Below are 22,675 nucleotides of genomic sequence, written 5' to 3'. Positions count from 1 at the left end.
GTCCAGGCAGGGATCTGGAGCAGGGGGTCTGTGCTTGCCAGCACGCCCCAGGACCTGCCTGGCGAGGGTCCCCCAGACACTGGGCTCCGTTCCCTCGCTCCTCAAGCACCGGCGGCTGCTTCACACCGGAGTCATCGTGAGGCTGCTCCCGGTGGGCTGGGCTGCCGTCACCGCTGGGGTGCGAGCCCCACGGCTACGGCCAGGTCCGGAGCTGGTGCCCAGGGAGGGGGGTGACTCACCTCCTGCCCGGGGGACACAGCTACAGGGCACCCCGGCCGGCAGCACACGCTGAGCCCAGTGGTTTTTGGGGAGGAGCCGCCCGGCAGGTCACAGACCCCTCTGAGCACCCCCTCGCCTGAGCAGGGAGGGCACAGGATCCTCGCGGGGACGCTTTCTGCCATGGGCTCTGCCACCGCAAGGACACCCGGCGGAGGGACAGGAGGGGGGACACCAGCAGACGTCTTTCCCCGCGCGCTGGGAGCAGCAGCGAGGCTGAGGGGGGTCCCCTGGGGCAGCCCCCTGCTCGGGAGGACGGAGACCCTCCAGCCTCCCCGCGCAACCTCCCCCAGCCGCTGGCGAAGGTCGTGTCTTAGTTTAACCGCAGCGTGCCGCGCTGCCGCCCGGGCCCGCGGCCTCCGCACCGCCGGGAAGAGCCCGGCACTCCTGGCGCTAAACGCCGGCAGGCGGAAGACGGGCCGGCGGCAGCGCAGCCGCTCCCCGCCCGGGCCCGCCCCGCCACCACACCGCCCGCGGCCGGGCCGCTGCTCCCTCGGCATGGCGGCGGCGGGCGGCGGTGGCGGCAGCGGCAGGGCCTGCTTCGTGCTGGGCGCCTCGGGGGAGACGGGCCGGGCGCTGCTGCGGGAGCTGCTGGCCCGGCAGCTCTTCGCCAGGGTGACGCTGGTCGGGCGGCGGCGGCTGAGCCTGGGCGAGGAGACGGGAGCGGCCGTGGTGCGCGGGGCCGGGGGTCCCGGGAGCGGCGGGGGAGCGAGGGGCGGCCAGGGCGGGCGCGCTGACCCTCGGCCTCCCCGCAGGAGCAGGCGGTGGTGGACTTCGAGCGGCTGAGCGAGCACGCCGCCGCCTTCCAGGGACACGACGTTGGCTTCTGCTGCCTGGGCACCACCAGGGCCAAGGCAGGCGCGGTGAGTGGGACCCCCGGGAGGGCAGGGGTCCTGCCTGCCCTCTCCCCCGCTGCACTCACCCTCCTCTCCCCTTTACCTGCAGGCTGGCTTTGTCCGCGTGGACCGGGACTACGTCGCGCAGGCAGCGGAGCTGGCGCGGGCAGGGGGCTGCAAACACTTTGTCCTGCAGTCCTCCCAGGGGGCAAACCAGCACAGCCGCTTCCTCTACCTCCGCGTGAAGGTGAGGGGGCAGCTGGGGTGGGCTCCTCCTGGGATGCTTCGGAAAGAAGCAGGAGCTGAGGTGTCAAGAGGTGCTCCAAGGGTCCTCCTAGTGCTGGGCGACAAGGGGGTGAGGGAAGGGGGCTGGGAGGACAGCCATGCAACTGGCTTCATCTGCATGCAGTGTCCGTCTCCCTCTTCAAACCACCAGAAACACCCGTTGGGGTCTCCAGCCTGACCCCGGCTCCCCAACCCCAAGCTGGGATGGCTTCACAGCTAGGTGGGGAGGCTCAGGGCTGTGTCCAGGTGAGACGTGAACTATCCAGGGGTGGAGAGCCCACAGGCTCCCCAGTTGGGACCATACCCATTGCGAAAGTTTTTTTCCCCATATGTTGTATGCTGCAGCCCCCGACATCTGCTGGACTCACTGCTGTCTGCCACTGTCTTGTGCCGGGATCCCCAGGCTGGACACTGTGTCCAGATGCTGTCTCAGGAGTGTCCAGTTGCAGTTATCATGATGGTTGCAAGGGTGCGCTGCTGACTAACGGTCAATGTGTCCACCGTGGACACTCGCCCCACGCTGCCTTTTCCTGGAGAGTCGCTCGCTGTCCAGGCGGTGCTTGGCCTGTACCAGCTTTGCAGTGGCAATAGTGCCATCCTGCTCATGGCTCAGCAACTCTCTCCTGCCAATTCACGGGGCAGCAGGGATGGTGCTTGCAGTCATCCTTGCCTCCTTTCATCCTGCCCTACTGCTCTGACAGGGAGAAGTGGAGAACCTGGTCCAGGCTGTTGGTTTTGACCGCTGTACCATTCTCCGGCCAGCGTGAGTAGCAGTGGAGGAGGGAGGGCACAGGACTCAGGTGGAGGGTTACCAGGGCAGCGGGCTGCGAGATGGGGAAGGAGAGAAAGGATGCATAAGGGGAGGACTGGGGAGGGAAGTGGATAAAGCCACCAGCTGCAAATGCAGCTCCTGGATGAGCACACTGCTTCCCAATGCTGCAGGGAAGCGCAGCAGTTTCCCACGGCCTGTCCCAATGCTAGTGTCACGTGCCACGCAAGGAGAAGAGGCTTGGGTTGAGAGCAGAGGTTGGGGGACATAGTTCAAAGCTTATCATCTCCGCACAGACCTTGGCCTTATGCAGGGGGGATACTCACCTGTATCCTTTCAGCTGTACTATGCTCTCGTGGCCTGGGAGAACGGGCATCCAGCTTTTGGCAGCACTGTGGGGAAAGGAGTTTAGTGTCCCAGGGCTCAGCTCAGTCACATTTTGGGACCCTGCCAAAGCCCCATGGCTCCCATGTGGGTTTGGCAAGCTGGGCTGGCCCGCAGCGCAGCTGGAGGACCCAGTTTTTCCCCGGGGGATGGTTTCAGCCTGACCCACCTTACCTCCTCGCTCTGCAGGGTGCTGCTGTGCAGGCGCCAGGAGTCCCGCCCCGCCGAGTGGATGGCCCAGCAGCTTCTGCGTGTTGTGGCTTGGGCCTTCCCCACCGCTTACTCGGTGCCTGTGGAAACGGTGGCCAGGGCTATGGTGGCCAGTGTGCTGCAGCCAGGCAAGGGGAAGGTGGAGGTGCTGGAGAATGACGACATCCACAAGCTGGGAAAGGCAGTGCCGCAGCAGGGCACGTAGAGCAAAAGGGATGGGCAGGAAAGAGCTTGATTCACCGTTCAGATGCTCTTCTGGGCCGAGGATGAATGCACGTGTGGGAGAGGAGTGGGGTGCTTGCATGGCTAATGTGGAGATAGGGGTGCACTTCCTCGCATGGCAGCTGATCCTGTCAGGTGATCAAAATTGCAGGTGCTGGCTGGTGGGTGAGGAGAAACAATGTGCTCTGCTGCCTGGATCCAGCATGTGAATCCGGGTAAAAATGGTGTAATCCAGGCAATTTCTTGAATTCAAGCCTTAAATAAAATCCTATGGCAGGTCTGTTTGTGCCAACTTTGCGTTGAAATTGTGTTTGTCTCCTGCACATTGCCAACCCAACCGCATCTGTTCACAGATGGTGTCATTTGGTGACACTTCAAGGAATGCACGCGGGCAAGTGGCCATGCTGCAGACGGAGACAGGAAAGCAGGGACAGTGCGCAGCTGCCTGTGCTGGGGCTGCACCCTGCGGAGCACGCGGTGGCACCAGTGCCGCTGGGATAGCGGAGCTCCTGGAAGCTCAGCAGCAGCTGCTGATGTGCCTGAGGCGCTGGCTCTGCCCGCAGTAGGTCTCTGCAAACGCGCAGCATGTGCCTTGTCCTCGCTGATCTGCTCTGCGTGCAGAGGAGCCGCTACAGGGATGCTGCTATTCAGATCCAGGCTGTCACTTTAGTACCTATAGTGGCATAAACACCACGCAAGTACTTGCATTGACTTGGAAACGCCTGTCACCGCTGGCTCCTCTGGGCTTTCCTTATGGACACACGTGAACCAGAGCTCAGCCCTGTTCCCAAGGGTGCTCTGCATGTGCAAGAGGTGAGGCCAGCTCGGTGCACGTCTCAGGGTGCGCTTGCCCCTGTCCCGCGCTGGCCGGGTGCTGGAAGGGGAGCAGGTCCCTGCTGCGGGCACAGAGCAGGCACGAGGAGCAGCACCGTGTCCCAGCTGCTGCCCTGGCCGTTCTCAGGCCTTGTGCTTGGGGTCAAGGAACTTGGCGGCTCCGCAGCTGGGATGCAGGACTTACGTGACTCCCGAATTCCCAGCTGGCCAGAGTCCCAGTGCTCTGGATAATGCTGCTTTCCAGGGTTTTCTCCTCTTCGACCTCAGCCGTGGCTCCTGTGTCAGTGACTTGGATGCAGCAAGTGGAGGGAGCCGGGATCCCCTGTCTCCTTCCTTCTACACAAGCGTTTTAATCATCGGGCTGGACCTCAGAAGCTTGCTGGAGGCAGTGGGGTGGTGTAACCCACACTGTGTGTTACCCGAGTGACTCCTCCTGAACCATGCACAGGGCTTAGTTCAAAGATAACAAATGAGGGGCCAGAGAGCTGTAATTACTAATCAGACTGTCCTGGTAAGAGCAAAAGCAGTAACTTTAATGTCAAAAGGGAAATGAGAGGTAGGCTGACCTTAAAAAAAGGTGATATGCTTATACAGGGGAGTGGAAATGAACACCTCAAGTGGAAAGACCTTAAATGAAGTGAAAACTACATACGGATGAGAGAGTAAAAAAAGATTACAAGCTCTGGAAAGTTACAGGTGGAAGGCAGGCCACAGAAGATTTGAGGAAAGCATCCTAAAGGCATAAAAATTAACCATGACTATGTGAGAAGCAGAAAGCTCTCCAGAGAGCCCTGGGGACAGGACGTGACCAGGCTCTATGAGAAGGAAAGAGCCATCATGGAAAAGCTTGGTGAGTTACTTGCATTGGCCTTTGCTGTGAAGGAGCTCACACTAGGTTCGTTCCTTAAGGGACACACATTTGTGCGACTGTCCCAAGGCACTAGGAAAAAAAGAAAAAAGAGATTTTAACCCCATTTTTAGAACACATGGTTAAAAGTCTGCCTGAAGGAGCGCTCAGATGAACTGCCAAATACTCGCCTGGGTGAGCATTACAGTGATCCCGCTACCAAAAAGCCAATGTTAAATATGATGCTAATTTTTAAAAAGTTCCAGTGGGAACCAGGAAACTGCAAAGCAGTGAGGCTGCCTTCTATAAAAGGCAAGTTAGAAAGGATAATAAAGTCTTGAAATAACAGAGCCCAGGATAAATCTGGTGTAATGGGAGATTCCACATGGCGTTTGAGGGGGCAGTTGCAAGGCACAAACCTAGAGCGCTCTTGGAGGAAACCAGCCATTGTGTACACAAGACAATCTGGTCCTTGGAGCGCACTCGGATCTCCAAAAAGCTCTCCCAGAAGGGCTCTTAAAGAAATTAAGCTGTCGTGGGAAGAAAAGGAAGGTCTGGGTAGTTTCTTATTGGAAATATTTTCTTAGCCCTCTAAAGCCTTGAAATGCACAAACCAAACATTTCTTACTGGACAAAGATCTGCAGAAAATACAAGCTATTTCTGTGTAACCCTTGTTTCTGCTCAATGGTATATAGTTTCTTTTTCAGTGTTTCAGATAAGCCTCTACTAAAATGCACAAGTGCGATCCCAGCGCATGGTATAGCTTCCTTCTGACCCTCTCGCATGAAGCATCATCACTCATTTTGGACTTCAATTTCCCCAACTTGCTCTGTGCATTCATTAAATCCCCACCCTAGGGCTGTGGAAGAGATTATAGAGCATCAGTCACTGAACTGTGGCAGAGCCACAGGAGCGGGGGATTTGCCCACCCAGGACTGAAAGAGGTAAAGTAGGTAAAAGTCTTTAGGGGACAGACCCAATTCCTCTGTGGGGTCTCATGGGGCAAAGCTCCGGGCTCCTCGAAGCAGCAGAGCTGGAGCCATGCCCCCGGCGTGCCAGGGGAGGCTGTCTGCTTTCCAGGGGCACGCGGCCTCGGCTGCAGCTGGAAGGAGAGCACGTAAGGGTGCTCGGTGTCTGCTGGACAGCATTCACACAAACCGCCTGATCCCACAGATTGGAGCTCCCCGGGGATTTCTGACGCTGACTTTATTACTGAAGATTAATGAGGAAAAATAACTGCGTTCCCAATGGCTTGGCAGCTGAGCGCGAGGCTGCGGGGGTTTCCCATGTGGTCCCATGGCCCCGCTGCCCTTCCCAGCCCGGCAGCTGTGAGAACCGCCGGCACCTCCCTCCCACCCCTCACTGCCCCCTGCTCCCCTCCGTGCCCAGCCGGCTGGCAAAGCACCCCGCAAACAGCACCTCGACTTCAAAAAGAGCCTTTCAAAGCAGCCACCGAGCTGGCAGGCACTGACCTGGCACTCGGGATACCCTGGTGACATCCCTGCTGGCAAACCAAGGGCCCTGACACGCTCTCTGGCCCCGAGGGCGACTGGCACAGACCTGCCGAGCTTGCAGGGCTGCAGTCTCTCGGAGAGCAGGGGGCTGCACCCCAGCTGCTGGGAAATGGGCTCTGGGCTATCCCCGGATTGGGGAGAGGCACCTCCCTGCTAATAACCGAGCCTCCCCCCGACTCCTCTGTGAAAGGGGCAAAATGATAGCAGCCTGTGAAGTACCTCCATCCTCTGCGGGTGCCGTTGTTTCCTTCCCCCCTCTGCGAGGCACAAGGGGGGCTGGTGGGCACATCAATGCCGGGCAGCAGGAAGGGGCAGCCCCCCAGTCCGGCAGGTCTGGCACCCCTGCTTGAGTGCATCTGGGAGTCTCTAATTAGCACAAACCCAGGGAAAGGTCATCCAAACACCTCATCCTCTGAAATTTTAGGGTGTACTTTTTTTCATTCAATTTTCATTACAAACCAGTAAAAAGCTAACCCCAGCCCACCAGGGAGGCACGGTTTCTAGCAGACTTCTAGCTTTCAGTTACTGCACTCGCACGCTGAAACGCAGACGTCATTTGCTGCATAATCCCGGAACAGCGGGACACAGGATTGCAATGCAGGTCCAAAGTCCATCCAGGAGCCAGAGCCAGGCACACCTCTGACACCGCTCGGAGAGGGAAAGGGGGCCCAGGGCTGAGCTTAAATGTAGCCCCAGGCTGAGGGGGCAGGTGGGGCTGGCCAGGGCAATTAAGGCCGTTAGTGCCCTTGGAGTCTGGACAGCCAGGTCAGGAGCAAGGTCTCCTATTCCCAGCTCCAAGCTGTGGGTGTTAAAGCACTTGGATACACATTTTCAAAGTCACCCAGGCAGCTGAGGTCGGGGACAAGCACGTGGCAGATTTTCAGGGTGAACCCTGAGCCCAGACCCCGAGCAGGACGCCCAGGGGACGCCCAGGTGGAGCGGGAGGTGGAGGCAGAGCGGAGCCGCACACCCTCTGTGCGCCTGTGCCGGAGCGGGTGTGATTGCACAGGCACCGGCGTGGGGTGGCAAAGACCCGTGTTGGTGTGAGTAAATCCTGCCACACAAACCTCAAAAGCTTTGGCGCTGAGGCCCCCACAGCCGCCCTGTGTGTGTTTGAGGGCTTTCCTCTCCTGCTGGCTCTAGTCTGGCCGTGCAGACCCGGGCGATGAGCCGTGCCCCAGGTGACCCTGCTGAGGGTGGGCTGGCACATCCCGGCTGGAAGCCGGGAGGGAAGCGTGCAGGATGGCTGCAGTTACCCTCTCCACTCCAAGCACTGCTAAGCAGTGTTAGGAGTGACTCCATTGCAGCTGCTGGCTGCAGTTCGTTCTCCCCCCGAGCGGCCGTGGGGAGCCAGGGTTTTGGGAACAGGGCCCCTCGGAGCCAGGCTGGTCCCCATCTTTGCCATGATGCCTCTCAGCAGGCAGCCTCTCTCTGGGGTTGCACCTACACTGTGCCTGGCTGAGGCCAGGCAGAACTCATGCCACAGATGTCACGACCATAGGGAGGCACTGGTTCTGTGATTGCGAGTTTTAGGGGAGCAATCACAGAGATCCTACCCGAGCAAACAGAAACACTGCAGTGCTGTGCAGCACCCAAGCTTTAGCTGAGTGAGGGGCTGCATTCCAGTGGGGCAGCGATGGGGCAGAGCCATGCAGGGGGAGGCGGGGACCAGTCCCTGCTCAGGCCCCGGTTCCCACGTCACGGGCAGCTCTGGGCTCCGGCGTGTGTTTTTCTGCTCTGAAAGGGAATGGAAAAAGGGGCCAAATTTTCCACTTAACAAAATTCTGGGTGGGAATCCTGTTTGGCCTCATCAAAGTGTCACTGTCAGATAAAACCGGAACATTTGCTATGATTAAAAGATTTTTTTTTTTTTAAGCTTACACTAAAATGAATTTGTTCTGGAACAAAAGTCACTGTTACCCACCAGCCGATAACCACTGTTGAAGCTGTGGATATTTTGACATTAGCCACAGCCTTTAAATCAACAGCAAGACTTTGCTGCTAAAACCTAAGCACTTTTATTTTTATGAAAGCGACATTTTTCATTGAAAAAACCCTCACTTGAATGAAGCATTTCCACCTGGCTCTTCTAAATACTGACCTGGAGCCTGATATATCATTAAGAGGAAACCCTGTGGGCTTCCTGAAGCCCCCCCAACAGCAGCTTGGTCCTTCCAATTTGATTACCTGATCTCACCCCAGAAAAACCACATTTTTTCCCCCCCGTGTGAGCTTAGAGAGGAGAAAACAAAATCCAGAAGCCGCTGGGGCCGGGGCCAGCTGCGGCGGGACGGACGGCATTGGTTACGGGGCTGGCGGGGGTCCAGCTCCCGGCGCTATATAGGAGGGAGAGGGGGGAGCTGGGCTGCAGACGGAGCCTGCTTTAGCCATCGCTCACACTCTTCTCGCATCGGAGGAAAACTACAGCCTGCCAAGATGTGCAAAGGATTAGCAGCGCTGCCCCACACCTGCCTGGAGAGGTGAGAGCGGCCAGCCCGCGTGGGGATGCCGGGGCGTCTGCCTCCCCGCGGGGCTCTGCCGGGGGTGGCTGGGGGCAGAGGGGTTCTTCCTCCGGCACGTCCCCGTGATGGACATCTCTTCTGGGGACTGGGATTGCCCCTCTGAACTGGGAGGGAAGGGAGGCTTGCTGGCGGGGCCTCACTGGGATGCTGTGGGTAGCTGGGACCCTCGGCGAGCGCTGATCCTGTCCCTAACTCTCTCCTCCGGTTTGGGAACCTCTCTGCTGGGCAAGTCCGGGCTGCCCCAAACCCACCCATCAACCTCAGCTGCTCCCCGCTGCGGGCCCAGAGCAGGAGCGCGCTGTCCTCAGAGCTTAATGTTTGCAAAATGGGGGGGGAGGGAGGAAAAAAGCAGGAGAGCGGTTACCTTTCTGAGGCGGAAACAGCCTGGCTCCAAAGTGCCTCAAAATCCTCTTTAACTGCCTGCGTCTCCCTCGCACGCGGATTAGCCGGCCCTGGCCCCTCTCACGAGGCTCGGCTCTGTGCAGAGTGCCCGCTCTGCCCCGCTCGTGGCACCCATCCTCATCCTCATCTCCATCTCCCTCCGCCCCGGCACTCACCTCAAAACCTGCCCTGGGTGGTGTTGGTGCTTCCCAGGCTGCTCTCACCCCTTGGGAGCCCAGGCAGGCTCCAGCCCCCAGCCATTTCCATGCTGATCGAAACCTGCCCCCTCCTGCGGAGCTGGGGGGGCTTTGGAGGGGGCCCTGTGAGAAGCAGAGGTGCAAGGGGGGGCCACGGCACAGGCTGGGGTCTCCCCGCGGCACCAGGGTGCTCGATCCTTCACCTAAGGAGGAAACTTGGTAAAAGACTCTAGGCGTGAATTACCCAGTGAGGATTTCCTCGCAGCTGCAAATGCCTTAGTCCTGGTTTTTAGATGAGAGCGAGGGTGGTGTTCACTGTCCTGGGGGGAGCTCGGGAGAAGTCCCCCTTCGTCAGCTAAAGCTGGCAAGGCAAATTCCCATCACAGGCACGAACAGGAGCGTGGGCCTGTGACAATTTCTTTGCTTGAAATGTGCCCTCCGGCCATCCTCGTGGCCCCATGCTCACCTTGCCCAGTCTCCTGCGCCGCAGGCAGCACTCTTCCAGATGTGGGTGAACCACACATTTCTGCTCTGCTGTCATCTTTGCTTTCACTCTTCTGCTACTTTCTAATACTACATTATGCTGATGCTTTCACTGACCTCTGTTACACCGTCAAATCCTCACTCTTGAAAGGCTGCTTCGCTTACAGCCCACCATTTTATACACGGAGTGAGGACTGGGTTTGTCCCTTGTGCATCATTCTGTATTGCTCTATGAGGAATTTCAACAGCTGCTTCATTGCCCGTCTCACGAGACGCTCCTGCGGTTCCTCACAACTGCTCCCCAAGTGCTGCTCCCGGGTAGCGCAGTATCTGCTGCCCTTCTCCCCATGCGTGTGATACGTTTAACAGCACGGTCCCAGCCCGCGTTCCCCTAGGACCATCCGCACCGAGGAAAACACAGTGTCCCCTACGCGTGGTGTGCTACCCTTCCCACGCTGTTCCCCACGCTCTCATCCATGAGATGACCTTCCCCCCTGCAGCTACCCAGGGTCTGGAGAGCTCATCCGAGGTCCCCTGCAGACCCAAGGGGCTGGTGCCCCCCGACTCTCCCCACGGCACGTGCTCGCTGGCCTCTTCAGAGAGGGCCGATAGGTTTGAAGGAATCTCTTCCTCCTGCCAGAGCTGCCTTGACTCCTCTCCAGTAGACCATATTTGTCCATGTGTCCGCCACGGCCGGCTGATACAGCTGCTGCTGACATGCCCGTACACTGTCACACTTGCAGCTTGACGGCTCCTCGAATCCTCCCTGGAGCCTTTTTCCCCTCAAGGGGCATTCCCTCCGGCACCTCCCTGCCCTCAGGCACAGCGGCAGCTTTAGCTTTCAGCTATAGCTTTAACTTCTTTGAGCTTCTTTTTTTTTGTTTTGTTTTTAAAGCTGGAGTCTCTCCTGGCCCTCCCCAGCAGATTTCTTGCTCTTGATGTGTTTGACAGAGCCCATATTTTCTTTTAATGCTTCTTGGAAGCTGTTTCTCAGACTTTTTCTTGGCTTGCTCCCATCTGTTCTCACACCTAACCTTCCACAGTTTATGGTCCTCTTGCTTTTTCTCACTCGGACATAGCTGGGGGGGGGGGTGAAGGGTGTCTTTTTGTTTATAACTGCCTTTTTTACCCTGCTGTTTAGCCTTTGCTGAAGTCTTGCTTGAAAGCTTGTAATACATCTGCTGGAGGACGCCAGGGTGATGTCTTTAAATAGTCCTTCCCTCCCGCCAGCTTGCAAGCGCTCAGCCCTCTGTCCTTTCTCGCTTCCTTTCAACAAGCTCCCTCATCGCTGCCATCTCTCCATATTTCATGAAGGCCCCACAGCCGAGGACTTGCTCGGGGTGGGACGGCTCTTGCTGCTGGCCCCACGCTGGGACCTGCGGGGCTTCAGCAGGGTGGGCAGCTGCTGATGGTCCATCAACAGCCCCATGGGATGGAGTGGGGCGAGAGCCATCCAGGGAGCCCTGTTGGGAGTAGCAGGTGGTGGGGCTGCAGTATAGGTCCACCATCGAGGCAGGAGATCAGGCTGGGGAGAAGCCCACCTACAGCACAGCCAAAGAGAAGGTGGCCCCAGGGCTGAGCTTAAATGGACATCCTGGCCGTGGGCGGCATGTGGGGCTCAGCTGGGGCTGCTCAGGGTCATTAAGACCCATTAGTGCCCTTTGAGCCCGACAGATGTTGGCCATAAGTCACTGTCAGACGGTGAGAGAGCAAGATTTTGAACCAGCTCTGAGCGTTACCCAGGACAGTGCTTGCTGCTGCGTGAAGCCGCCATCGACTGCATCCAAATCTTGTGCGTGTGTTGGCCCCACCTGCACCAGGGTAGTGAGGTCCTCAAGTCCTGCTCAGACAGCGATGGAGTCCTGGTCCTATCTTCCCACCTCCTTGGGCTGTCGTGTGTTAGATTTGGCTCTCGGTGTCCCTGCTCCCAGCACAGCCCATATTTTCCCCGGCCTGTTTGGGACCCCCTGGCATCCACCGTCCTCACTTCAGAGGTGGGCGAGCCCCTTCCCCCTTGCTCTTCACCCCTGCTCCTGCCAGATGAAACCCCCACGACTGGGCGCGTGGTCCGATTGCCTGGAGGGGACCCTCCCCGGTGCACAGCACCCGGCACCAGCAGCGGGTTGGCCACAGCAGCATCCCCGGCTCTGCCCTCCCGAGCGTGGGGCGGTGGCAGGGAGAGGGACCGGGTGGCAGCTGGCATTTCTGGTCAGTCCCTCTTTGAGAGAAGCTCCCTGAGCCCACGTGTCCCCTTCCCTGCGGGGACCAGTGGCCACAAGCACAGACAGCTGGGAAAGCAGAGCCGGAGGGAGGCTGTCATGCCCCATCAGCTTTCCTGGGGCACCCGCTGCGCCCACCCGTTGCTTCAGTGCTAATGGGGCTGCAGCCTCTGCCGCCTTCGCCCGCTCCTCCTCGCTGCAGCTGTGCGCCCACGTGGGTCGGGGCTGTGCCGTGGGGGTCCCGGCACGGCAGTGCCAGCCTGCGGGGTGCCAAGGGGCACCTAAGACTCACAGGAGAGCCAGCCCCAGGCTCTGCACATCAGGAGCCAGCTCCGGCTCGGAGCATTTATCCATATTTTATTTATTTATTAGAAGGAGTGGGACAAACTGCGCATGGCAGCATCCCTGTCCCAGACACACCTCGGTGCAGGGAGCGTGGGGACCTCATCACCCTTCACCTAAGGTCCTGGTCTTTCCAGGCAAGATTCAAGTTTTCTTGGAAGCACGAGCAACGGAAGCTGTCCCTGTAACTGCTGACATTTTCCATGAAAACAGTCGGATTTCTGGGTCTGCTCTGCCCCGTGCTGTACACCCGCTGTGGGCGGTCGTGCAGACCCAGGCTGGGCTGCTCACTCTGGCTGGCCCTGCTGCCCGCTCCTGCTCCTGTGCCGGCCGGCCCTGGCCTTGCCGGCCCCTGCCCGCTCCCGTGCAAGGGTGGCTGTGGGAGGCAGGTTGCTGCAGCAGGAGCGGGGGCAGCCGGCAGGAGCGCAGAGCCCACGCCCGGTCTCAAAAAGTCACCCACGGGGGCTGCAAGTGGAAAAGCAAAACACAGAGGGAGTTTTACAGGGAGGGGGAAAAAATGAAGGAATGGAAATGAAATAGCAGACATAGCAAGGGAATGATCGCCCACAGAAGGCTTGTGAAAATAAACAGCAGAGAGAAGCACAATGAGCCCTGAAGCCGGGGAGCTGCAGCCCGGCCTCGACAGCCGCGCCGTGGCAAAGGCAGCGAGCCCCGCCGGCCCGGGGGGAAGCAGCGTGTCCCCTCGCTCTCATCCACCCACTGTGCCAGCGAGCCTGGAAGTCACCAAATGTTGCTGTGCCAGGGATGAGTCCTGCCCTGCAAAGATGGGGCTGGGGGGGGTCCATTTTCACCCCTTTGTTTGTTCAGTCTTATGCAGCACACCTGAGTTTTCTCTGCAAAAGCTCGGCTTGCTCTTGCTGCCAACACTGAGCTGCAGCAGAGGGGAGCCTCCTCGGTGGCTTTGGATGCTCAGGACCATGTTGCAAGTCATATTGCACAAAAGGGCACATTTTGGGAGACAGCTGGACCTGCTATCAAGCCCCAGGACCCCTCCTGCCTATGTATCCTTCAAATGGATGAAGGGTGAAAGATAGATGATGAAACTCCTTTGCTAGTCAGACTACTTCACCCCCTGAAACCCTTCTTCCCCCTCTGCCCAGGGAAAGCAGCACCTAGGAGCTACCTGTTTGCAGGATCCTTCCCGTTGCAGACATAAGGCTTATATATTACTTAGGCGTGAGCAGAGACACTGCAAGCACTAGCAGGAAGCGTGGTGGGTTGTGGCAGCATGCATTGCTGGTGGTCCCCAAGAGAGCAATAGAAAAATAATATAATCCTAATAAAAGTGCCTAGAAAGGAGGAAGCCTCCAGCCGTGAGTGCTTGGGAGGGTCAGGGGTGGGCACAGAGCACACCAAGGAGCGTTTCACCCTGATTTTGGCAAGCATAGAGGTGCCTGCTAACCTATGCGTTAGCAATAGCATCCCGTGGGACAGGGAGGATTTTGGCTGTGTGGTGCGAGGGTGCTTGGCAGCAGAGCGCTGGGCTCGGGGGCTGCACCGTGCATCGCTGGAGGCAGAGGCAGCGACCTCCGAAAGCCCAGGGGACATGATGAGGACAGTTTCTTGCTCCCTTTGGCTGCAGACCAGGACCTGGGGAGGGCACCCTGCTCCGGAGGCCATCGGTGCTGCGGGGCTGGCGGGTGCAACACGGGATGGGGGTCGGCGTGGGGCAGGCACCGCCGTGCAGCCCAGCACAGCACCCGGCACAGCCTCCTCTCCGAAGGGAGCTCCTTCAGCTCCTCGCCAGCGTCTCCTCGGGGCACATCACTATAGAAACCGAGTGCTGCGCACACATCCCCTAATTCACCCTCAGAGCAGCCGGCCAGCTCCGCTGATACAATTATCCCGGCCACAGATGGGGACAAAGCAAAGAGATCGAGATCAAGAGCTGCCGCTAATTCTGAGTGCCCGGCTTGAAACGCCTCAGCCAGGCACCTTTACAGCATTAGGGTCCATTTGTCCGTGTATAATTAATCACACAGCTTTGTACCTCACCGGCAGCCGTGCCGGGGTCCGTGCGGGCGCAGGGCAGGGACCATCCCCACCACCCTATCCCTCCACCTGACCTGCCTCTGCTCGTCCCCTCCCGCAGGGCCAAGGAGATCAAGACCAAGCTGGGCACACTGCTCCAGAAGCCCGACTCGGCCATTGACTTCATCATCCCCTACCCGGAGAAGCCGGAGAAGCCGCCCAAGGCCCAGAAGTGAGTACTGCGCCCGGGCGGGCTGCGCTGGTGCCCATGCCCGGCCGGAGGGGTGGATGCGAGCCCTTTGGGGATGCAGAGGAGCTGAAGCCCCTGCTGTGGGGTCCGGGACGGGCACAGCGGGCTTTACGTGGCAGGCGGCTCGTGGCACACTCCTCGTGACCCGCCGGCTAGGTGCCGGCCCCGGGAGTTACGTCAGGGCAGCATGAGACGTGTCAGGCAATACAGCTTTATGGAAACCAGGTTTCTCACAGAAACTCAATTTGCTTTTGATGAGATTTCACATTCATTCGATAAAGGTTTTGCCAGAGGCATACGGCACTTGGACTTCCCTGAGTCACCGCCTCAGCCCAGGGGTGCCGGCCTGGCGCAGGCCGGTGGCTCCGGGGCAGCAGCGTGTCCCTGCGCTGGTGCAGGGCCCCCGGCGCGACGCCTGGCTCTGGGCAGCTCCGCAATGATGGCACCGTCTCACCTCATTGCCTTCGTCCTGAGCCTCTGCTCTCCGGCTCCGAGCTGGTTTAACGACAAAGCAAAGCCGAGGAGAAGCTAGAGAGGCTGAGGGGCTGTGCCGCAGCAGTAACAGTTCAAAGGAGACAAAATAAACCTTTAAAAGAAACGTTAGCTTAAATCTAAAAGTAGGATGGCTTCCTGGACACGGGGTGATGGCCTCACCTGGGGTACCTCCAGCCCAGCCTCGGGCAGCTGAGCCGAGTACCTGAGCCGCTGCCCAGCCGCCCTCGGCCCCGCTGCCGTCGGACGCGGGTGGCTCTCCTGGAGACGCCTGCCCCCGCCCCGAGGGGTTGCCCCCGTCCTTGAGCTGCACCCAGACTCGCACAGTGCTGGAGGACGGGGGTCTGGCAGCACCCAGACTATCTCACTCGCTGGAGGTAAGCGAGGCTGACGGGCCCAGCCAGCCTTGCTCATGGCACCGGGAACAAGAGCTCATCTCGAAGGGCTCCGGTGGCCATGTCACAACTAAAACCCGGAGAGGCGCATGCCCACTCTTCACAAGGCCAGGCTTCTGTTTCCACTTTAAAATCATGACTTTTTGGTTTACACCGGTCCCTCTCCCCACATTCCCCTTCAGCCCAGGCAACGTTACTCTAAACTGGTAACCCTCCACCAAGCGATTGCTAAAAACCCAAAACAAACCAAAACAAACCCAAAAACCAACCCCAATGTGCAGATGAATGCCCCGCTCACCCTGACATGAGCCCGCAGAGAGCTGCGGTCACTTTGCTGGCGGCAGCGCGCGGGGACGCTTGCCAGCGCGTGAGAGCTGCCCGGGCCAGGCAGAGCCCCCGGGGACAGCACGTTTCGCACTCAGCCGCTGCCGTGCCCCGGCTCTTCCTCGTGAAGGAGACACATTTGTCCCCATCAGCCGTCCCCACCGAAAGCCGGAGAACATCTTCACTCCCTGCTGGCTGGAGGAGCTGTTTTCTCCTGCACTGCACCGTTGCGCAGCCTCGCGATCAGTCACCCCTCAGCATCTCACTTTTACAATTAACATCATCCCCGGGACATTCAGCTAATGGAAAAGTGAATTTGGTAGTTTTCAGGAAATCTGGATTGTGTTGGGTCGCTGCAGTGACGCTCCCCCTCACCGGGGGTGCGGAGATACCTGGGAGGAACACGGGGGCAGGGAGAGCTTTTGATCCTTGGTAGCAAGTGCAAATGCAACTCAAAGTCCAGAAAGCAAATGATCAGAGCCCCCATCATGGTCTTTACTGCTGGGTGCTGGGGGTTTGGTGACAAGCGAGGGCTGGATACCCAACCTGAGCAAGCCTTGCGTTTCTGCCGTTCTCCTCTCCCCCTGGAGCCACCTGGGCAGGCCGGCTGCGTAGGAGCACCTGCCCTTTCCCCAGACCCACCGCTGAAGCACCAAGGTCCCCAGGACCGGCAGGTTGTCCTGCCCGCTGCTCCCTCCCCATACCCAGGGGTGCTCTGCTCACCCCGAGGGTTTCAGCCCTGACACGTGCCCCTGCGGCAGCAAAACAAGCCCCAGCTGCAGCGCTGCCCGCGGGGAGCGGGGATGGTCTGCAGCGAGCCCAGCGCCCAGCGGGGGCTTTCCTTCCCCTCCAGCACCGGGCATCGGCCATGGTGGGCAGCAGGGCGGGCAGGAGCCCGGTGCCCCAGGGCAGCTCGGTCAAACTCCTGGGGGCTTAAAAAAACCCCAAAACCACAAACAAAAAACCCACAACCCTCTTTAGTCACATTACAAGCATTGCATTTAAAAAAAGAGGAAAAGCCACGCACATGAAAAACTCGGCAGGTTTTCACTGGGGAGGGAGGGAGCCCAGGCTGGCGTCCTGCCCTGCCACGGGGCGTGGGAATGGGGCGGGTGGGCTGTGGGAGTGGAGGGGCGCTGACCCCAGCCCCGGCAGCACAGGGCTTGCAGGATCCGGCCCCCTCCACCCTTCCCCAGCAGGGAGCATCCTTCCTCATCCCAGTGGAAAAACATAGGGATGCTTCCCAGCTGCCCGCAGAGCCCCCGCTCTGCTCTCGGGTACACGGGCGCTGGGACAAGGAGGGGACGCGCGGCTGCAGAGGGGACTCGCTTTGCGGTTCAGCCACGTCTCTGCTCAAAACGCGGGGGAATTAGCCGGTCCTCACCTCCCCTGGCTCCCCCCGGGAGGAGGGTACTCGTGCTGCGATGCAGCGGCATCCCCATTGCTCGCCCATCGCCCCTGCTCTGCAGCAGTCTCCGTAGCTCATTACTCCATTCCTCCCCATTTTTAAAGGGATTGTTTAAAAACCTGGAGCCCAGACTGGGGCTGTGGGGTGAGCGTGGACTATCTGGGCTTTCTTTAATCCCTTCAGGCCATCACCGGAGGAGGCTCTGCAGTGGCGCGATTCCCTGGAGAAGCTCCTGCAAAACCCCTGTAAGTTCACATCCCCCTGGGTCACATCCCCCCCATCCCATGTCCCCCCGGTGCTCAGCGAGAGCTCGGCCCCCCCGGGGCCCCCGGTGCTCAGCGAGGGCCCCTTTCCCCCGCAGACGGGCTCGCCAGCTTCCGCAGCTTCCTGCGCTCCGAGTTCAGCGAGGAGAACGCCGAGTTTTGGGTGGCCTGTGAGGACTACAAGAAAACCAAATCCCCTGTGAAGATGGCGGAGAAGGCCAAGAAGATCTATGAGGAGTTCATCCAGACCGAGGCACCCAAAGAGGTCAGTGGCCGCGGGGCAGGAGACGGTGCTGGGAGGGATGAGGCTGCTGCCCAGGTGGCCTCCAGCCCAAAGGGAGTGGTGGCTGCAGGGCACCCCGTGCCATGGCGAGGGGCTCAGAGGGCTGTACCCTTAGCGAGGGGCAGCCCCAGCCCCACGGGCTGCACTCCCACCCTTCGCAGCCCTGGTGCCCCCATGCACACGCTCAGCCTCTGCTGGGCTGCCTCCTGCCAGAGGGCTTACAGTAATCATAAGGGATGACGACCTGTGGTAGCTCTCGCCCCAGCGTTACCTTTCCTGCAGGATAGACCTCATCCTTCATTACACATTTGCCACCAATAATTCCCCCAGAAAATTGAACCTGCTTCCGTCCCTCCCCATAACCTCTGCGTGGTTGTTGGTGGGACAGGGCAGGGCAGGGGAGGGGAGATGCCATCACCCACCCCTCGCAATGGCAGGGTCCCCATCCCTCTTACACTCCCATCACAGGTGAACATCGACCACTTCACCAAGGCTGTGACCATGAAGAACCTGGTGGAGCCATCACCAAGCAGCTTTGACATGGCCCAGAAGAGGATCTTTGCCCTGATGGAGAAAGACTCCCTGCCCAGATTTGTGCGGTCGGAGTTTTATCAGGAGTTAATCAAGTAGCAATGCGGCAGGGCTGTGCGAGGCGTTCCCCGCGGGCGGTCCCACTGCTTCTGTCTAAACACCTGCCCCTTCTCCTGCAACCGCTTTGCTTTCTTGATACCACCCTAAAAGAGCACCCAGGGGCGTTGCTAAACAGCTCCCCCGTGCTTTGGACTGTCAGATGGCCCGATATCTCCTCTCTTACAGTCTCTTTCCTCTCCCACAAAAGACCAATTAGCAGAAACCCCTGGTGACCCTCCCTGGGTTTGGGACCCAGAAGGGCGGTGGAGCAGTCCCAGCCCCGCCGTGACCGGAGCCACTCGGGCAGCCGGCGCATCGCTGGCACTGTGGGCTCGGCTTCAGTCAGAGGCTCTGAGGCGCCGGCTCTGCCTTCTTAGGACTTCTTAGGACGTTACGATATTTCTCCCAGTTTTGCCCATATCGCTCTCTCCCAGTTTTGCCCCAGGCTCTCTCCCTCCCCCCGGCTTCCCAGAGCATGGCTGAGGCTGCAGAGGGTACCCCACGGGTGCTGCCCGCCCCGGCCAAGTCCAGCATGCCTGCAGCCCCGGGCTGCAGGCTGGGGCATGTCCACCGCGGGATCGGCATCACCTTGTCTTCAGAAAGCAGCCGTTCAGCAGGCACAGTGACGGCGGTACGGCAGGGACGGCGGTACGGCAGGGACGGCGGTACGGCAGGGACAGCAGTACGGCAGATCCGGGAGCGGCACGGCCGTGTGCCGCAGGGTGCCCTGGCTGGCAGGAGGGGCGGGCAGAGCGAGCCTGCAGCACCGCTTCCCCAGTGACTCCACTTGGAGTCAGCTGTGAGACAGCCCGTTTGCTTCACGTAAAGACAGTAAAGAGGATAAAACGAGATCTGTTTGTTCAAAACACCGGGACTGTTTAGCAACCCAGACCTCCCGCTCACTCCAACCACTTGCATGACGTACTGAGCTCACAGTCTGCAGCCCGTGCCCGCGTCCCCCGTGCCTGCGCGCAGCCCTCAGCAGTGCTGGTGGCTGGTGGTGCGCTTGGATTGCAGCTTCGGGTGTTGCCGCAGTGGTTTCTTGCTCCTGTTGCTTCTCTCTGCAGTAGGCACGCCAAAGCGATACTTCTGCACAAACTCAATCAAGGGGCATCGATTAGAGGAGGGAGGAAAATCATGCTGGGGGAAAAACAGCTGCTAATTGCAACAGTTCAGATCCAATTTAAAAAAAAAAAAACCAACCGAAAACCAAAACCCAAACCCAGAGACAAAACCATCATTGGAAAGATGAAAAATAAACCCCTGTCTTCTTGAACAGACGGCAAACTCTGCTGAGTTTGTGCAGCCTCCACCTCTCCCTCCTGTCTCTCCCTGTCTGCCCAGGACATGTTCCCATAAGGCTGTCTCTTAAAAAGACCAGCTCTTTTCAAACGCTTCACAGCCAGCCCACTGTTCGCTATCAGAAGGAATCACATCTGAGGACGGGGCAAGGGCGTACGTGAAAGCCGGCTGGGGTCTCATTTCAGCCTCGAGGCGAATGCGATGAACCCCCGCTCCGTGGGGCCTGGACGTTTCGTCCCTGCGATGGTTTCCTGGTGCAGCGTCCGCAGGGCCGTGGCTTGCAACGAGCGAGCAGGGATCGAGCTGCCCAGCCGGCAACCCGACCGATGCCGGCAAAATAACAAGCGACCGTGCTCCCAGCAGGCAGCTCGGACCGGCCGCCCCGGCCGCTCAACCTCAACTGCGAGTCATGAGACTCCATCCGAAATGCAGGAACATAAACAACGGGTTTGCCAGCCTCTTCAAGACTTCCAAAATCTGATCAAAACCCCACCAGCCCCAAATATTTACACATTGTCACTATGGTGATGAAGAAAAATACATCCCCAGCTGCAGGAAGTGGGCTGCGATTTCCAGGCAGGGATGGGGAGGCAGGGGAAGGATGGAGGCCATCTCAAACGTGACTTTTTTTCCTCTGGAGCAAACGGCCTGGGAAAGTCGGTGCTGGAGCGGCAGCGGGTGATGCTCGCGGGGCATTCCCCTGGGGTGAGCCGGGGGGGTGGCTTGGGCGGCCCCAAAGAGCCCAAGGGAGCCCACAAGCAGCAGGAGGGTCCTGTCAAAAGGGCGCAGGATCCCCCCGGCAGCGCCCGCTGCCCAGAGCTGGTGGGCAACAAGGGGGAGGCAGGAGCAGGCCTGGGCACGGGAGGGGGGCTTGGCCAGCTCTTCTGCTGCAGGGTGCTCCCACCGCCTCTGCCCAGGCGTGCTCCCTGCACCCTCGGAACGCCTCCGTGATCCGGTGTCAAGACAAGCGGGTTCAGCATGTTCAAGCTCCCTATTCACGGCGTGACCCATAGAAATGCAAAACCAAACAGAAAGACCCAGACCTTTCATTTTTACTTAATCCTTTGGCAGCTATTTCCAGATACACTCACACGTTTCAGTTAAATGCCGACGCTGGGATGCTGCGGGAGGCTGGCTTGCGGCGCGCCATCAAACCCGAGAGGTCACTAGCTGCAACAGCGACGTGTGGGGCAGGGAGGAGGTGTCTGGGTATGTACGTGCCAAAAAGAAAGGTGGAGGCTGGATTCAGGAGAGGTGGAACAGGTGTATTGGAAATCCCTCCCCAGCTTGATTTTTGCTAAAATATTGGAAGCCTACTTTAGGGGGTGATGGAACAGGTGCCAGTGAGCTACCGGGTGGCCATAAAATGTGGCCCCTGAAGCATTTTGGAGCTCTTGGGAAGTTGTGTTTGTGTAGAAGGGTCGTTTGGCTAATTACTCGGGCAGGCTCGCCCCAGAAAGGCGGCAATGCCTGTACCCACCCCACAGCCGAGCTTCCCGCAGGCCCAGAGGTATTTACTGTCGGGCTGATACCAACCATTATATTTCTGGTAGGAAATACTTCATGTATTTTATCACTCTTGTTCTCATGAAATTTGGCATATGTATGAGCACTGTACACACAACATTGTACATCTATATCCTATAGACATATACAAGTATACACACACACATATATACATACTCCTAACATGGGCATCTGGGTTCCCAGTGAGTCGGAGAGCCAAAAAGCAGAGTTTCTGGATATTGTGCTGGGGGTCTGTCGCAGAGATGAGCGTGCAGGTTTATCGCAGTCCCAGACCCCATTGAGGGAAACCTTGGCCATGCACCCGAGTGAACATGAAGGTGCATCTTCCAAAACATCTTCCGAAATCACGCTGTGCCCATGGCTGCTGGGTGCCCGCAGCCCGGCGCGTCCTGGTACCCAAGCAGGCGCAGGAGGCAGGTCTTGTGCCCTCCGAGGGACCCCATCCCCTGCCGTGGGGCAAGGCAACCCCACGCTGCAGCCGGGGTCCCCGGGCACCAGGCGCTGCCTCCCTGCCTCCCTGGCACCCACTCCCCACCACGGGGACATGCGGAGGAGGGCTCCCTGCAGCTGCATCCCTCGGATTAATGCCGGGGGATCGTTTGCTGTGTGTTTTCTGGTTAGTTCAGTGACCCAGACCCTCGCCCCTCACCAGCCATGGTAAATCACCCAGCTCTCCCGCTGCATGCTGAGGCAGGGCTCTGCCGGTGCTGCCCAGTCCCAGCCCTGGGGACTGCCGAAGCCTGCGAGGCAGCGGCAGGAGCTGCCTGCTGCCCACGGGGGGCTGAGGGTGTTCGGGGGCTCACCCAGGCTCCCCCCAGTCCTTGGTCACTCCCTGGAGGGTGCCAAGCGCTGTGGCCAAGGGCCTGGGCGAGGTCAGGAGTGGGGATCGACTCCTCACGCCCGCAAGCAGCAGGTTTTCAGTCTGACGTTCTCCGTGTGATTTCCACTAGAGATCTTCACGCGAGGCGCTGGTCTGCACTGAGGAACTGGTTGTGTTAACCCATATTCCTGTACCGCTCAGTAATCCACACATAAACATCTATTTCTGCTACTATCTCAATGGACTATTTATTTTGTCTCTTTGCGCTGAAGGTGTGGCGTTTCCTCACCCTCTACTCCCAAAACTTGTGCCCAAAAGCTGTGGCAAAACCGAAGGCCTCTGAGAGCTTCTGCTGCAACAGATGTGGTGGTTTCTCAGGAAACTGAAAAGGGCATAAAAACATCACCCCAGCAGGCTGGTCCAGAGGAAAATCCCCAGCGCCAGCTCTGGGTGTGAAAACATCTGCAGCGAGAAGGTGCTCCTTTACGTTCCCCCCTCCAAGGCTGTCAAGGGGGCCTCATGCTCACCCCAGCCCGTCGGCAAGGATGGGCGGCCCCTGCGCCGAGCTCGCTGTCAGGCACAGCGTGGACCCCCAAAAGCCCCGCATCCCCCAGGCTCACGGTGCCGAGGGTATCTGAAGGATATAACGGCTGTTCCATCTTTCCGT

At 59.1% G+C, this 22,675-nt stretch overlaps 2 protein-coding genes across 4 annotated transcripts; both read left to right on the top strand.

The window, feature by feature from the left end:
• The first annotated feature begins 702 nt into the window (after positions 1 to 702).
• HTATIP2 (HIV-1 Tat interactive protein 2) lies at positions 703 to 3,274 on the top strand. Of its 3 annotated transcripts, XM_075156587.1 has the most exons (6): positions 703 to 948; positions 1,032 to 1,139; positions 1,222 to 1,359; positions 1,743 to 1,866; positions 2,099 to 2,160; positions 2,740 to 3,274. In XM_075156587.1, exons 1-5 carry the CDS (start codon positions 775 to 777, stop codon positions 2,134 to 2,136), a joined length of 582 nt encoding a protein of 193 aa, XP_075012688.1. In that variant the 5' UTR covers positions 703 to 774; the 3' UTR covers positions 2,137 to 2,160; positions 2,740 to 3,274. The 3 variants fall into 3 exon arrangements, 2 of the variants coding, with proteins under 2 accessions (XP_075012688.1, XP_075012687.1); XR_012674551.1 differs by having other exon boundaries at positions 1,743 to 2,160; positions 2,740 to 2,826; XM_075156586.1 differs by lacking the exon at positions 1,743 to 1,866 and having other exon boundaries at positions 717 to 948.
• Positions 3,275 to 8,530: 5,256 nt separating this feature from the next.
• Positions 8,531 to 22,242, top strand: LOC142085066 (regulator of G-protein signaling 5). Its single transcript, XM_075156583.1, has 5 exons — positions 8,531 to 8,658; positions 14,436 to 14,546; positions 17,367 to 17,428; positions 17,545 to 17,711; positions 18,198 to 22,242. The coding sequence occupies exons 1-5, from the start codon at positions 8,615 to 8,617 to the stop codon at positions 18,357 to 18,359; spliced, it is 546 nt and encodes a 181-aa protein (XP_075012684.1). The 5' UTR covers positions 8,531 to 8,614; the 3' UTR covers positions 18,360 to 22,242.
• The last annotated feature ends 433 nt before the right edge of the window (positions 22,243 to 22,675 follow it).

The sequence above is a fragment of the Calonectris borealis genome, chromosome 8, assembly GCF_964195595.1.
Source record: "Calonectris borealis chromosome 8, bCalBor7.hap1.2, whole genome shotgun sequence".
NCBI classification, from domain to species: domain Eukaryota; kingdom Metazoa; phylum Chordata; class Aves; order Procellariiformes; family Procellariidae; genus Calonectris; species Calonectris borealis.
The sequence above is the reverse complement of the archived record's forward strand: the minus strand, read 5'-3'. Positions and strand labels throughout refer to the sequence as shown.

Excerpts from the sequence above, each read along its gene's own strand:
- HTATIP2 (XM_075156586.1), top strand. The coding sequence starts at position 775 with ATGGCGGCGGCGGGCGGCGGTGGCGGCAGCGGCAGGGCCTGCTTCGTG. Across the intron at positions 949-1,031 it reads AGGAGACGGGAGCGGCCGTG|GAGCAGGCGGTGGTGGACTT; the intron begins GTGCGCGGGGCC and ends GCCTCCCCGCAG. Across the intron at positions 1,140-1,221 it reads CCAGGGCCAAGGCAGGCGCG|GCTGGCTTTGTCCGCGTGGA; the intron begins GTGAGTGGGACC and ends CTTTACCTGCAG.
- LOC142085066 (XM_075156583.1), top strand. The coding sequence starts at position 8,615 with ATGTGCAAAGGATTAGCAGCGCTGCCCCACACCTGCCTGGAGAG. Across the intron at positions 14,547-17,366 it reads AAGCCGCCCAAGGCCCAGAA|GCCATCACCGGAGGAGGCTC; the intron begins GTGAGTACTGCG and ends TAATCCCTTCAG. Across the intron at positions 17,429-17,544 it reads GAAGCTCCTGCAAAACCCCT|ACGGGCTCGCCAGCTTCCGC; the intron begins GTAAGTTCACAT and ends TTTCCCCCGCAG.